Source organism: Triturus cristatus, chromosome 3_2, assembly GCF_964204655.1.
Source record: "Triturus cristatus chromosome 3_2, aTriCri1.1, whole genome shotgun sequence".
NCBI lineage: Eukaryota > Metazoa > Chordata > Amphibia > Caudata > Salamandridae > Triturus > Triturus cristatus.
In genome coordinates, this window is record NC_140584.1 from 304,555,082 (window position 1) to 304,570,805 (window position 15,724).

Genomic DNA, 15,724 nt, shown 5'->3' on the forward strand with positions numbered 1-15,724 from the left:
TTTAATCCTTTCAACCCTAGCACCAGCCACATCCAATTCAAGGGCCTTTTCTGTGCTTCTAGAGTTCAATTGCTAGAGGAACCATCACGCCAGATGATTGCTGTCCATCAGGCACAATATTTTGAAAAGGCTACCTCCCAGGCTGCGGTCCTGTGCTGCTTATTCTTTGAATCTGAGTGAACATATGTATGAAACCTGCTTGCTGTCCTCTTTTATCCTCATAATGCAACAAAGGGATTAAGAAACGAGCATTTGCAATGCAATAGGTCTTGCATTAATTAAATTTAGAGCTATTGGCGTTCCAAATGAGAATATTTATTAGACTTTTTTTCAAAAAAAATATCCTAGCAGTAGCATATCTAATAAAAGAAATGCATGAAAGTGTGCAATACCTCCTCCTGTTACTAGGTGTCCCTGTGGACATCCATTAGCCATATAAGGTACTGCACCCTGCAATAATGGAAACTACAACTCATCCCCAGGACCGGGTCCAGGCCCTCCGTATTTATTTACAAGCAACAAGGCTCGCACACAGGAAGCACGGTAGAGCTTAGCCTGCTGCTGCGGCTGATGTCTTGCTCAAATCCATGATGCACACTTGGAATTCCGGGGTGCAGGACAGAGGAAGATGTAAAACTGCACAGGCGCAAGAAAAGACTGCAGAAAGCAATTCTCCTAACGCCACACTTTAGCTTTAGATGTTTAAAGCTAAAGCACAGTGTGCAGCGATTGGTACAAAGGTAAATAAATGGAAAACAAAGCGGCGTCCGCCCGCCTTTTTTTCTTTTATTTATTAACTTTCGTAGCAATTGCGGCACGCTGCGCTTTAGCTTCAGATGTTTAAAACTAAAGTGCGACGTGCTGCCATTGCTACAAAAGTCAATAAATAGAAAACACATGCGTCCGCACTTTTTTTTTCTTCTATTTATTGACTTTTGTAGCAATGGCGGCACACCACGCTTTAGCTTCAGATGTTTAAAGCTAAAGCGTAGCGTGCAACGATTGCTACAAAAGTAAATAAATGGAAAAGAAATGCTGTGGCCACCCGAGCAGCATGTCGTGCCTGCTTCAGCAAGATATTCATGAACTAAATAGTGTTCACTAATTGCTAATAAAACCTAGAGAGTAAAGACACATGTAAGTGGGGCTGTCCTCACGTAAGGTAACAGATGAGTGGTACTAAGGAGGGACTGCAAAGCCTATTTGCGAATCAAGTCATAATTTACAAAGGACAGTAACAGGAGCCAATTGAAAAGATGGGCAGAAAATTGGCTGAACGTAAAGTTCATACTTGAATACAGCATGTCTCGAAGAGACCGCACAAGAGCTGCGTAGGCAAGACTTAAAAATACCCAGTTTTTGTTTGTAGCTTTCCATAACTCTTTTCCTATGTGTTTCTGTCACTTCATTGATAGTGGTTTGTTGCATTTGGTGGCGCTGATTTCAGTAGCATGTGTGATGTTTTAAGAGCAGAAGCTCAGATTTTTTGTTGTACAAATGATTACATCATTTTTATTTTTTAAAAGCAACTTTTTCTATTTCATAACATATAATGCAATGTTTGACTTCTCTGGTTGAGGGAAAGTATTGCGTTTCAGGGTGTTTTTCACTCCTTGCATCACAGTCCTGTCTTCTTGCAGTGCTTCAAAGACACCGAGCACTTGCTGTATTAGCTGATTGGACATCCTCTGCCAGAATACCCCTTATCTTTTAGTGAGGGTCTTCACTCTGGTCATCCATGGGGATCTCTTTTGGGACTAGCAAGAAAACCGCACTGTATGTCTAGCTGACCTCGTGTATTGCATTGTCCTAGAGCTAAAGCTCTTAGCAGGATGTAAAACTGGGTTTACCTTTTTTGTATAGACTGAGAGGCCTGTAGTGCAATGAGACTCACTAGTTTAACTTTGTTTATAGACGTACATGTTTTCATAAAAAGATGCTCATCTTTTGTTCTGTTCCTAGATCCCAGCAAGTTTCCATACAAGACGAAAAAGCAGCTGCAGTGTAAGGAGGCAGAGAACGAAGTGTTCACCCAGCTGGATCTGAAGAGAATGCCAGAGCTGAACCCACCAGCTTTGATGCCACAGGGTAATGTTGGTACCCCCACAAAGACTTTCCTAGAGTTCATCAAGGCCTGCCGACTCCCCCCTCGCCTCATCACCAAACTGCAGCTTCAGTTCCCTCGGACTGGCTCTAGCAGGCGATACGGCAGAGTGCCCTTTGACTACCAGGACTCTGAGACTGTGGAGCAGGAGGAAGGAGTCTACACTGCCTCAGGAGAGGAGATACCTCATGCAATGGGAACCACGGATTGGGAGCTCGGCACTGGTGCAGCATTACATGATGGCAAACCAGCCGAACTAGAGGATGAGAAGAGCGATGCAGGAGAAGAGTCCCATTCTGATGATGTAAGGTTCAGCAAAGGTCTGATGACAACAGAATGGCATAGTAGTGCATTGTAAGGTGTGAAAGAAAGCATTCAGTGAGTTTGGGTTATAATGCTCAACACACTGCAATCGGGCACTAAACTGTAACTGCCCAACTTTGCTGCAAGGTTTGTTTTATCCTTCAATAATCTTTTGGGTCAAAGGGCTGTAGGTCTTGGTTAAATCTTTTAATTATAATAGTAGAAACCTAGCACAAGTGATCTTTAAGAAGAATGTCTTTACCTGTATTTAGATTCAGGATTTGGGGCTGATTACTTTCTGGATTCTATTCTATTTCAGAGAGCCGTCGGAAGTTTGGAAAGCCCCCAGTAATCCCAAGGGCGGCTCTTTCCGCCCGAGGGATTACAATGTTGGATTCCGAAAGCCTTTCTGTGCTGGCATTTCTGACACTGAAAGGCTGTCAGAAGTAGACTTTGTGGTCCCCCAGGGGGCACCTATGGTTCCCCCTGTTGATCTCTGCACCCCGTGGCAGGCACCTTAATGTGCCTGCCACTGGGTGCAGGGATGAACTGCACCTCTTCTCTTTACAATGAGAGCATGCCTTCTGGTCGGAATCAGGGGTGGGGGAATCATATCGCCCGATTCCCGATCCATGTTAGGTCTCGCCTGACCCAGCGCATGCACTGGTCTGGCGAGACTTATTGAGAGGGCACCAAAAAGTGCTACCAGGCCAGCCTAGAGCTACAGTGCATGTGCATGTGCGCGGGCGCGGGCGCCGTGCTTTACCGCGATTACATTCACTTTCGCGGCCGCTTTGATGTTTGATGGTGATCGCAATCACTTTCACTTTCATAGCCAATAGGTCTAACTTTTGGGACCTTCTAAGTATTTAGTTATGCAACTGCTGCATGGCTAAACACTTATAAGGTCCCAAAGGCGAGACCTATTGGCTATGCCAATGCTTGTTTTTATTGGTGGGTAAGAAGATTTAATGTCGGACAAGTAGACGTTAAATCACGTAAAGAAAATTGGCTGTGAGCTCCAGTGTGCCCACAGCCTATCATACAAGCTTGCCGGGAGCCTTTGGAGGCCTCTGATTGGCTAGCAGCCCATGATTTCACTGGACTCTAGCCAGTGATTGGCTGGGGAGTGAATCGTCACTCAGTCTCAGCAAGCAGTTGAACTTTGGGACCGCCGCGAGCGAGGCAATTACATTTGAGGTCAAATTAAAGCACTGCCAGCCATAGCGCCCGCCACCACTGCTAGAGTGTTATTTTGCCCAGCTTGCATACAGATTGCACTTAAATATTGGAATAGAACTTGTCTGCCTGCTGACGGTCTGTCTCTAATGCGGCGTCATTGTGACAGCAGAAAGTGCAGACTCTCATCGCTACTATTGCCGACTGCGCACGTTTCTATTGGTATGCAGAGTGGATTAAAACTCCCTTTCATACCAGATGTCTGACACAGATTGGGCAATTTCTCTCACAAATGGGCGATATCTTTCCCATTTGTGTGAGAAAATGCTCAATTGGCCAGTGCCTATTTTTCGGGCTTAATTTAGCCCGTTGTGCGCATTTTTTTTTAAGCTGCAGCGGCGCCTCAGCGTCGTCGCTACAGTTTATCTTTCATAATTGTAAAAGGACACTTAACTGTTCCTTTGACATTGCGGGCGGCATGGGCACTGCACATATCAAGTTGCATCACATTAGTGCCAGAACTTCAGACTCCTCTGCGGGGGTTAAAAATACATTTGATTTTCGAAAGCGAAAGTAGCCGCCTCAATGTTCTGATGCTGAAGGCTTTACGTAAAGCTCTTTGTGACCGGGATTAGAAGTCACGCTAAAAGTCAGTATTTCTGCTGAAGAACGCTCCCTCCATTGCAAAAGGTCACGAAAAGCTCTCCAATTCCACCACCAATGAGGCATCTATGGTGCTCGTGTTTTGGCTGGGCAATTAATCAGCTTAATGTTCCTGCGCCATAAAGTGTGGCAGCGCTGCACTGGGGACAAGATAGAGGCGCGCGTACAGTAGCAGATTAAAAACCTCAGACAGAGAAAGTGAAGGTGGAGGCGCGAGGAAAGGAAAGCGCATGCAGTGACATAGAGCGTGATCTACATTGGCATAATAAAGTTAACTGCAGGCGTGTGCTTATTTGGTACGGAAGGGCGCTGCCTAACTAAGTGTAAGGAGCAACTGTCACAGTGAGCCACACATTGTTTTACTTAATTTTGCAACTTCAGCCGCGCCACGCTCCATGTGTAGCAGAGAATGCCTAAGGCGGGTCACAGGGAGGCACCTGATGTACCTCTAGCAGAAACCTTGGTTTTCATTCTGAAGACTACAATGATCGCCTTAATATTGTATCGGCGTCTGCCAGAATAATGTCCCCTCTGCAGGCTCTGCAAAGGTTCACATATCATTTGATATTTTTCGTGCAGCTGCCAATAGTGCTACAGTTAGAGATAAATGAACGTGTCCTTGTAGTAATGTAACTGGCGCTCATCTAAAGCGCGCCAATACGCTCAGGTCGAGTTTACGCTATTAAACTGCAAAAAAAAAAATCATTCTTTTATTAGAAATACACTCTGTCTCAAGGTCATATGCAAGTGTAGTCAAGTCTTAAAATAACTCTGGCTAGAATATTGGAAACAAGTGAAATCGGGAGGTGGTGAGGAAGATATGAAGGGTACTACCATTAAAGAAGAAGAGAAAATGCTGATTTCACTTGGCAGGAGTTCAATTCTGGTGGTGTGTTCATTTGGTATGTGCTAGTTTATACAAATAGATATGCAGAGCTCTGCCAATGAACACAACTAGATCACTCTTGACTGTGCTTGTGTGAAACAGGGGGGGCCGGGCCTCTATGAATAGCTCTGCAATGCACTTCAGTTCTGCCTCAGATAGCTCTGCAAATGCACGTTCATGTTATATTATTTAATCATAGTGCAGGATTCTTTTGGTCATTGTATCTCTACAGTCTTACTTGAATCTTATGTTTGTGATGACTGTCCGTTATTTGTGATAGGTCTGCATGCTCTGGGATATACCAGTATTCTAGATGGGTGTGGCTTGGTGGCGACAGATGTTCATTTTTAGTGATCATGATTTTTTTTTTTAAGCAGTGAGTTAAGTACTGGTTGCAATTAGTTGTGACATTGTGCAACATCCTGTTTGAGTGCAGAGTTTATTTACAGTAGTTATCTGCTATTTGTGATGTTGCAGAATTCTTGACGATCCGGAACTATTTAGATACTCTTTGTGAAAGAGAACCTGGCTTGATAAATTTAAAAAATCACTTCCATGCTTAAATTGTGTGATCTTAGGCAAATATTTTATTTCACCAAAACTAACATTTTCTTCATAATTAAGGCTCCCTGTTTTCAGTTTTTACTGATTTTTATAGATAAATACAGACCAAAAACCATTTATTTTCTTATCTGTATTTATTTTTAAATGTGGATAAAAAACGGAAATTGGATGCTTTTTGAGTGATTCTAAATACACTTTTTCATTATTGCCAGGCCAATAACTGTGTGGATTGATAGGTCAGGGGGTTAAAAGGAATTTTAGCAAAGAGGCTTGAACAGCAGTAGATATGCACAAGGCTGATACTGAAATGTGCATATTTTCACATAAGTGCATTGATTTATCTTCTGCATGTGTTCATATCACTGAAACCTGGCAGGCATTAAAGCGTGACTGCATATTTATTGGTTAAAGAGATGCGGAAATATACCCGTTTCAGCTTTGTTTTTTTCACAAAACTCATAATAAAAATGGATAAATACAGATAAAGTTGACAAAAAATAAATATGGATAAATACAGACGGAAATGTCCAAAAAATAAATACCATAAAACCGGGAGCCCAATTCATAAGAATGGAAGCACTTTCAAATGCATGCTGCGTTCAGAATACCAGCTGATCGTAGGACACATTTGGAGTGAGCCCATGGCATATTTCAGTTGTATCAGTTCCTACCTTCTTCCAACGCTGTTGTAAATTCCGTTTGCAGTAGACTACTGCTATTTCATGGCATTCCTGTGAACTCTCTTTCAACAATGGTTCTTTGATAAACACATTTTATGGTGTTTAATTTGCAGCAGTTTTAAAAATATATATATATATGGAGTGTAATTTGGTTCTTATACACTCTTCCCTTCCATTTTCTTTCTTTCCGTTTTACCTCCTTCATTTTTCCTTCTTTGTTTTTCTCCCCTTTTTGTCTTTCCTTTCTTTTCTTTCTTAATTACATTCCTTCATTCTTTATATAATTTTTCTTTCCTTTCTTTTTGCCCCTTATTTCCTTACTTTTACCTGCATTTTTTCCTTTCTGTTCATTCTTTCCTTTATTATCCATAACCTTTCTTAAGCTGTCAATTACACGTTATGTCTAATGTTTTTCTTTTTTTCTTCAATGGTAACATGGGTGGTAGATTTGAATCACCTTTATCTAAACTCGTACTTTTCCAAAGCTCAAATCCTTGTTCTTACTTAGTGTAAATCTTTTCTTGGCTTCTAGGTCTTGAGTGCAGCCAGTGTAGCACCCGTCTTCAGTGTTTTCACAATTTGGCATGAAACAGAATCGCTACGAACCGTAGTAGCAGCATAGAGGACGGTTCATTGCAGACAGCCTCAACCCTTGGTTGTCAAAGAGTTTGGAAAAGTGTAGGAGGAAGCCATCATTCAAGATTTAGTGCAAGCTCTTATGTTGCCATACATAGCTCCTCATTTCTGGACAGTGAGTTTAAAACTAAATTAAGTATAGTCTCAGACTTGATCACTTAGTTCAGTTGATAGGCAAATATGTCCTAACAAAGTCTATTCAGCTTTGGATTAAAAAAAAGTAGTGATAAAGAAAACCCTGGAGAAGGAAACCAAAGAAAAACAACTGAGGTTGGGCCTTGCACCACTAAACAGAATCCTAACACAACTAAGAACAAAAAGTATGATGCTGAAAAAAGAAAACTAGTTTTTCAGTCACACTGGGTGAAATCCTGGCCATGGCTAGCCCTGAAGGAAAGTCCGGAGGGAGAAGGACCAAAAATGTACTGCACTATTTGCCAGAAATATCCTACTATAGCAGTCAGCTATTCGGGTTCAGGTAGAAATGCATTCTTAAGTGGATGTGACCAGTTGCGCTTTGAACCAATCCGAGCTCATGAAACTAGTAAGACACATATGACATGTTTCATGGCACTTCCAGGAAATTAAAGAAACCACCTTGCAGACTAAGACTCCTATAGCAGGTACCTCACATTCCAGTGTCCCTACAGAGCAGCCCCTCATCATGCAAGCACTGCAAAAACTGAAGGAGACAGAAAGAAAGAAACTGACCATATTGTTTAACAGTGCTTACCTAATTGCAAAACCAGGTAAGCCACTCTCAGACATGGGCATCATATGAAGGGCTATGAAGAAAGCAGGTGTGGAAATAGGAGAAAACTATGCAAACCGCGAAAAAGCCTCAGAGTTCATTAGATGTGAGGCGGATATACTTCGACAGGACATCAAAAAAATAGTTTCAAATTCCCGCTTCATCTGAATTATTGCTGACGGTGCCATCACTAAACAGGAAACTGTGCTGGTCAGAGTAGTCAATGGTGGGAAACCCTACACTCTATTTGCAGATCTTGTTCCACTTGAACATGCACATGCTCAAGGAGTTCTGGACTTTATAGTTAAAGGAATCAAAAGGTTATCTTTGGATTTAGTAGATATGAGGTCTACAGAACATCCAGCCCCATCACTAATAGCTGTCAATTTCGATGGTGCTGCAGTTATGATGGGATCTAAGGGAGGGGTTGCAACACTCCTAAAGAAAGACATTCCTTTTCTTCTGCCGTTCCACTGTGTAGCCCACAAGCTTCAGCTTGGGATTCTAGATGCTGTAAAATCCCATCCCTCTATTTGTCAGTTTGAGCAAACTTTGAAATGGATTTTCAAATTTTATTGGTATAGTCCTAAGAGGCGAAGAGATGCCAAAGAAATTTCAAGAATAATTGCTGAAAAATGTGCACATTTCACTGATATTAAACAGGTTAGATGGGTATCCAGCAAAACCAGGGCTTTGGCAGCCATGCAACAAAACCTGCAGACAGTGGTTCTACACTTGGGACAGGTTGCAGCTGGTAGTGATGATTCTGCTGCTAAGGCAAAAAGTACCTCTGTTGTTACTAGTTTTACATATATAAAAAAAACCTTTACAGTCAGAGATGTTCTGAAGCCAGTGTCTCAGCTTTCAGAATTCTTTCAGTCTAATGAACTGCTTTTATTGCATGTTCCACCTGCTGTAAAGGGTTTGCGTTGACCCTAGTAGGCCTAAAGAGTGAGTTGGGTGAATATATGCAGCAGTTTAGAAAACTGTACCACCCTGAGGAAAAGACATTTGGACACATTTCTACTGATGGCTGGGTAATAAAGTTATCAGGACACTGCCCACCAGCAGCAACAATCCAAAGTGACAGTGAGCTCATTGACAGTGTGGTTAAGTACATTGATAAGAGGTTTTTTAATTGCATTCCAGTTCAAGGTATTCAGGCATTTTATTATATACTGTGGCCAGAAAGTAGAGAGGAACTCTATACATATGGGCTCTCTGATATTGAGGCAATTGTACAACATTTTAAGGTACTTTTCACCACAGACGAGAGGTTGGCAATTGTGCAGGAGTTTTGTGGACTTAAAACCCAAATGAAAAGCTTTCAGACCAAAGGTATTCCTGTATTGCCTGCATATTCCACCCTGCTAGTAACAAAACCTTCCTCGTTGACTAATATATTAAAGCTTGTGGAGATGATGTTCACATTCAGTGTATCTACGGCAGAAGCTGAACGTGTGTTTTCTGCCATGAATAACATTAAGAACCCACTAAGAACACGGTTAAATCAAGATGTTCTCCAAGACCTAATGCTTCTTAAGGTAGAAGGACCCAATTTTGAGGATTATGACCCCAGCAGAGCTATTGATCTCTGGCTTACAACAGGAGGCACAAAGCATGTGTGCGGACATAAAAGGCCACATCAATCATAACTGTTAAAGTATTGCTAATATGAGTCTTACAGCATCCTGCCTTGCAAGATCCTTTATTGTTGTATTTCTATATGTTTGGATAAAAGGTATAATATTGCTTGTCAAGTTTTTCCTAAGCATTATTATTGCACAGCATTTAAATGGTTTACCGATTTTAATAAAACAAAAATATATTAATGTTTCTCTGTCAGCCGAAGCCCTTATGTTTGATATGGGACGGGAGTAGGTGGGACAAGTGGATTTTCCAGGACATGTATATCTCAGTTGCATTTTGTCCCTTGGACAAGTAGATTATTTGGAAAATTCCACACCCCTGCAGAATACATGCTCCCATTGTAAAGAATAGGAGTGCGACCGAACAGTGTTCAGTCTCATTCTAATTGCTGGGTTGGGACCGCCGACAGAAGGTCGATCGGTCCCAGTACTGAATCGATGTCGGACGGACTCTGGTCCGTCCGGCATTGAAATCGGGCCCTTAAGTTGTAAATAAGGCTGTCAGTTTTATTTTATTTTTTTGTTGTTTTTTTAAACATTTATGTCTGAATGTATCCACGTTTATTTTTAAGTCTCGCCTGGTGCTAGCCTCGCGCATGCGCTGCTGCTCTTGCCATGCGAGGGCTTTTTGGAATCTATACACTTTCGGAAGGAACTTTAAGCCCCGCCCTTGTTTTCAATTGGCACGCGTCATCGTTTATTAAACGCTGGCGCGTGATTGAAATCCGGGCTTTTGAGTTACCGCCTTGTCCACTTTTAGGACGGCCCATCTGGACAGGCCGACACCATCTTGGTTTGGCGTGACATTGGAGGGTGTGCTGGTAGCTGGTTTACTGGCTGCTCATTGGTAATCCTACCCGCTCCTCCCTTCCCCCAACCCAAACTTCCCAAAGTTGCGCTCTTCATTTTGTAATCGGCTTCCCGAAGCGGAGGGCAAAGTTAGCCTCGCCGCTTGTTTATTTAATTTAGAGCGCGGTCCGCTGACTTTAGCGGTCGCGCTATGTTTATTTATTTAATTAATTTGGCGCACAGTTGTTCTCCGAAATTCTATGCCCATTTCTCGCTTGTTCTGATTATTTTGTCCCTGTTCCGCTTTTGTTTGTTCTTTGCTCTTCTGCGTTTTGGCAGTGCATTGAGGCAAAGCACAATGCAACTGTGTCTATATTCTCCGACTTACGACTCCACCCCTCTCGTCACGAGACTGCTGGCAACAGGCTCCTTCCTTCACACCCTGCTCTCCCTAAAGATCTCGCACTCCAATGGGTGCAGTCTGTAGACCGGCGCCATCAATCTTACTTTCACTTTCTCTTCCTTCTTAACCAACCTCCTGTTGTGTTTTTCACATCTCTTGAAGAAGCAGGTGCTAGGCAACTTGGAGAGAAATGTGTGTATCCGGTAAATACTTCTTGAACTATATCCATTTCATATCTATTTTTACACAAATTACCCGTCAAGTCTCAGCTGTCTGAGTTGCTTCCCTATTTTTAATGTTTGCCACAAAGTTAAGTCTGCGTCGCTGTCTATTAAACAAATCCACCAAATAAAGTGCATGTTTATTTGTGAGTGGGTTGTTGTGCGTTTGCAACACAAGTCACAAACTCAACAGGACGTCAGTGTTGTAGACAGCGTAGAGATTCCTGTACTCCAAGCACAGCTTAAAGCTCATTTAATTCATTTGAGAGGCTCTTCAGGTCCGGTTTTGTTTTAATTCTTTCCATTATAATTCTTGTAGTCCCGAAGTTAAATATGGTTGGTCGTGACTACAATTCCCGGCAAGTATAGAAACACCTTGCGTGGGTGAATTAATCGCGAAAGGAGTCTCAAAGGGCTCTGCAAGTACGGGGCTAGACACAAATTGCCAGTGGGTGACCACCTCCCTAATGGTGCTCACAGGCGCTTCTCCAGTGCTGTTTTTTGTTTAATAGCCTACTGCATTTGGTGTTGGTGTCTTGTTTTGCTTCTTTTGAACTAATTAGTGTAACGTGCCTGGCTGGAAACAATTTATTTGTTGGTAAAAAGTTCAGGACTGAAGACCGTGTCCACAATAACCAAGAGTGAGGTGGTCACCTGAATTAAGTGTGGTCGAAGATATACCGACTGTTCATTTTAGGGGACTCCCCAGGAGCCATATTGTGTGTGTATTTATCTGGTACTAATAGGAGGCTAAGCTATATGTACAACAAACACTTGCCAAGGGACGCTCTTTGGCTTTGACACCCTCAAAGTCCCTATCAACGCCACTAGCAAATAGCATTTTGGGACTTGTGAATTTGCTTTTAATATTGTTGGTGCTTAAGTGGGGTAAATACGGGGGCGGGGAGGGGAGGTTAGAAAGTAATAACGCAATAATTATTTATAGTGTGGCTTAGGAGATGCTGGAATGGCCTAAGAGGGTGAAACAGTATATATCTCGTGCTCCCCTGTGTTTTAGGGCTGAAGCTGTACTTCAATGATGGCACCCAACATGGTGACACTGGTCTGGGTGTGCTTGAGTTCCTATTCAGAGGACTCAGTTTAGCAGTTGGGGCTGAATTCTTAGCTGGTCCCATAAAAAGCCTGTCATCTAATCCCAAAGTTGGCTGGGCGCCTTTCCGGCTGGGACCAATGTACATGCAACAGCGTGGCTGAGCACCCACTGATGAAACATGTACAACTGTCCTGCAATAGGTCTTGCATTTGCGAAATGTTAAGCTATTGGCATTGTAAATGACAATGCCTTTTATTTATGTTTTCAAAACCAACACATAGATAAAAGGTTTGTCATTTACAATGCCAGTAGCTCAAATTCTCGCAAATGCGAGACCTATTGCATTACAAATGCTTGTTTGCCCATGGTATTAGTATGCAGCCATATTTATTTTGCGCTTCACTAACAAAGTCGTACCTAGTATATTTCCACGTTTATTTAACTGATAAATGTGTATTGCTAGTTTGATGCCTGTTGAGATAGATTTAGCACTCTAAAGTATCCAAATGTAATATAACCGTACACTCGTGAAAATATCAGTGTTCTAGTACAAATAAGGGCGCACACAAAGTTATTTCTAAAGCATTTAGTCCCACTTTTCTTTAAGTCTCCACGCCGTCCATCTGCACAGGTATTGGAGAAGTATTGAATGCCAGCATGAGTAATGGGAAAGGACCCGTTTTCTGTATTTAAAAATAAATATAAACTGTAAAAAAATAGGGACAGAAAACAAGCTGTAAAATCAGTAAATCCAGAGAGACTTAATTGTGAGCAACTAGGCAATTCGGGTCAGAGCTGCGAGCCGGAAAGTCTGTTGGGAGTTCTGAAAATGCTTTTTACATTTTCCTTCTGTATCTGGTGGAATCCTGCATTTGAGAAAATGTTGGCCCTCCTTTAGGTTGATGCATAAAGTTTCCAACTTTATTTTATCTAGATGCGCACCAGTTCTCTGCTTGGTATACTTGTTTTATTTTCTATTTTTAAAAATGTCTTGCTTATCTGTGAATACCTTACGCAAGCTTGAATGCTAGCACCATTTCCCATGGCCATGAGTTAAATGTATCATTGTTACTACGAAAAAACCTATGCCACACTCCGACCTAGGACATTTTGCTTTTTGTACCTATGCTTTTCTTACGCTGGTTAGTCTCTTGTTTACTGCTGGTGCAGTTGTCTCAAGCCCTGCTTTTTAGGTCTCGGCTAGCGAAAACTGCGCTTGCGCAGTCTCGCTCGCGAGATTTAATGACTTGGAGAAGAGGGGCTTGAACCCGCCCCTCTTCTCCATTGGCTGGCCTTTTGAATGCTGGCCAGCCATTTGAGAAGAGGTTTGTCTCTCCGAACAGGCCCCGTCCTTTTCGGATTCGGGGGCGTCTTTTTTGCTACTTTTCTCATTTTGACAGCCCGGCCCTTTTTTCGCTGGTGGGCGTGTTTGTTTCGGTTTTTTTTTTGCATCCGAAGGTTCGGCCATTTTGTGCGCGGCGGGACTGGGAACGGAGCAGCAACAGTCCTTTGCTCGCAGTACCACAAAGCCGTCCCTGCATAAAGGCTAAAAACATTTGCTGTGATCACTCCACACACAGAATAGCCATGTTCTATTTTTGTCCATCTGGAACTAGCAGGGCGGGTTTTGTAAAAGTAAAAAAAAAAATAATAATTGTGCGCGCGTCATTATTTGCCAAACCTTGGCCAAACACAATGTCTGTTCTGTGCCTTCACGCGGTAAGACTGTGCTCTATGCAAATCAGAATGTTCACGAACGAGTAATGTTCATGACAATCTGTAACTTTCAGTGAAATCTGTTCTTAAATGTAGAACTCCAAGTGCAATTTCGGTGGCCTCGCTATTTTATCTGATGAAAAACTAGACAATTCGCTGTTTCGTTTGCGGTGCCCACCCCGCTGGTGTTTGCTTTCTTGATGATGGCGGGTGCCCACCCCGCTTATTTTATATTCAAATTACGAGGGAGCCTACCCCTCTTACTGCCGAAGCAACAGAATCACCGCCGCGGCCCACAGGAAGCCAGGCATCCTTGCCCGGGACATGGGCGGAGCCTGCGGTGTAGCTGGAAGTGTCTGCTCAAATGGGGCTCCCGTGCGCTGTTGGGAGCCCCGGTGCGTGCTGAAGAAAGTCCAGGCGGGAGCCCACCCCGTACTGGACAGCACCCACAACGAAGGAGGCAGCCTGGGGCCTCGCGGGCCCCATCCTGAAGTCCCGGTCCCGAGACGGGGTACCGGGTGAAGCCTGGTGCAGCAGCAAGGCGGGGCTCAGTTGAAGGTACTCTGTACCCTTACTATGTTTCCTGAGCAAGGATTTCTGAGGGGTGGGAGTTACATAGGTATCTGCCTCCACAGTTCATCTCTGCCTCCACAGTTCATCCCTGCCCTGAAGGTCTCGGAGTTTGTTTGGGACTTTACTGGTATTTATGGAAGCTGCCTTTAGAATAAATCAGCATCTCTCTTAGTTCCTTTCTCTTCCCGTCTGTCCTTCCTCCATTCATTTTGCAGTTTCTTTCTCATACCTTCTATCATTTTCCCTTCTTTCTACTTTCCTTCTCTCCTTCCTTCCTTTATCCCTCCCTTCTGTCCTTCCTTCCTTTATCCCTTCCTTAACTCATTCCTTCGTTTTACCACTTCTGTCACTCTTTCCTTCTCTCATTCCTTCCTTTATTCCTTCTACCCAAGGACCAAACAGAGGACTTCTCTCTCGGCACACACACGATAACATCACACGTTAGTCAGGAGGCACACACATGCTTTTATTTATTGACATAAATAAATCAACAAATCAGCCTAACAATAACTAAATAAAGCAAGACGGAGTGTTCTTAAAGTGGGCAGATTGGTTTTATTCAAACCCCAAAAACATTAGCGTCATTTTACCGAGTTTGCCAGTGAAGCACTGTTCCCCCGCCCCCCTGGGGAAGTGCGCCAAACCTGGAGGTATTGCAATACAAAATGTGTAGGGCGGCTTTGTGTTCACGAATGTGGGGCCATATTATCAAGTAACAGCGATAACATTATCGCCGTTCCTTGATAATATGTTCCAAGGTGTTTTTAAGCCATACTGCTTACGTTTTGTAAGCATATAAGCAGTGGACATTGAAATGGGTCCTTTCTGGGCCCTGTAGTTTTCAGGAAAAAATACTTGTTGATTTCTGCATAAATGTAAAAGCGTGAAGTTGTTCCTGTTTACATTTCACATGCTTTATTTAATGGCTCTGTGTGGGTGGCTTTGTGTGTGGGTGCAAATGCAATAAGTCTCGCATTTGAGAGAGATTGAGCTATTGACATTGTAAATAACAATGCCGTTTCTTTAAATGTTTTAAAAACAAAAACATAAACAAAAATAATGTCATGAGCAATGCCAATAGCTAACTTTAACAATGCCGAGACCATTGCATTGTAAATGCTTGTTTTTCTTTCTGGTGTGATTGAGCGGTCTCATGATGGTTTATTGTGGGCAGCATGATGGAGCCTTCTCTATTCTGGCTGAGATTGCCTGTGTTACACTTTTTTGTCCCATTGATTGTGATTTCGCAGTATCGCAGTAGTTTTGGAATTACCTGCACTGGCAGACCTGATAGCTGCTAAAAACATTTTCACAGATACAATTTTGGACACTCCACCAGCCACCATTATTTCATGTGTGCAAGCTCCTCTTCTTACCCATGCATCACCAACCATTAAATTAATTTCCAAATTTTTCCATCTGTTCGAAAGGGCACAGGAATTGGCTTATTAGTTCTTTTCCACTTTTTGAGTAGTACCAATTGTACTCTGACTGGCTTCCTGGATGGGGTTTGTTTTTCTTGCATTGTTGCTCTTGTTTGGACAGAGCTTACC

General features: G+C 42.7%; 1 protein-coding gene across 1 annotated transcript in view; it reads left to right on the forward strand.

The window, feature by feature from the left end:
- The window catches only part of GPATCH3 (G-patch domain containing 3), a 66,094-nt gene that overhangs the window by 37,466 nt on the left and 12,904 nt on the right, over positions 1 to 15,724 (forward strand). Inside the window, exon 2 of the mRNA XM_085647713.1 lies at positions 1,963 to 2,408. Within this exon, the coding sequence (XP_085503839.1) occupies positions 1,963 to 2,408 (446 nt within the window). The remainder of the gene's footprint in view (positions 1 to 1,962; positions 2,409 to 15,724) is intronic.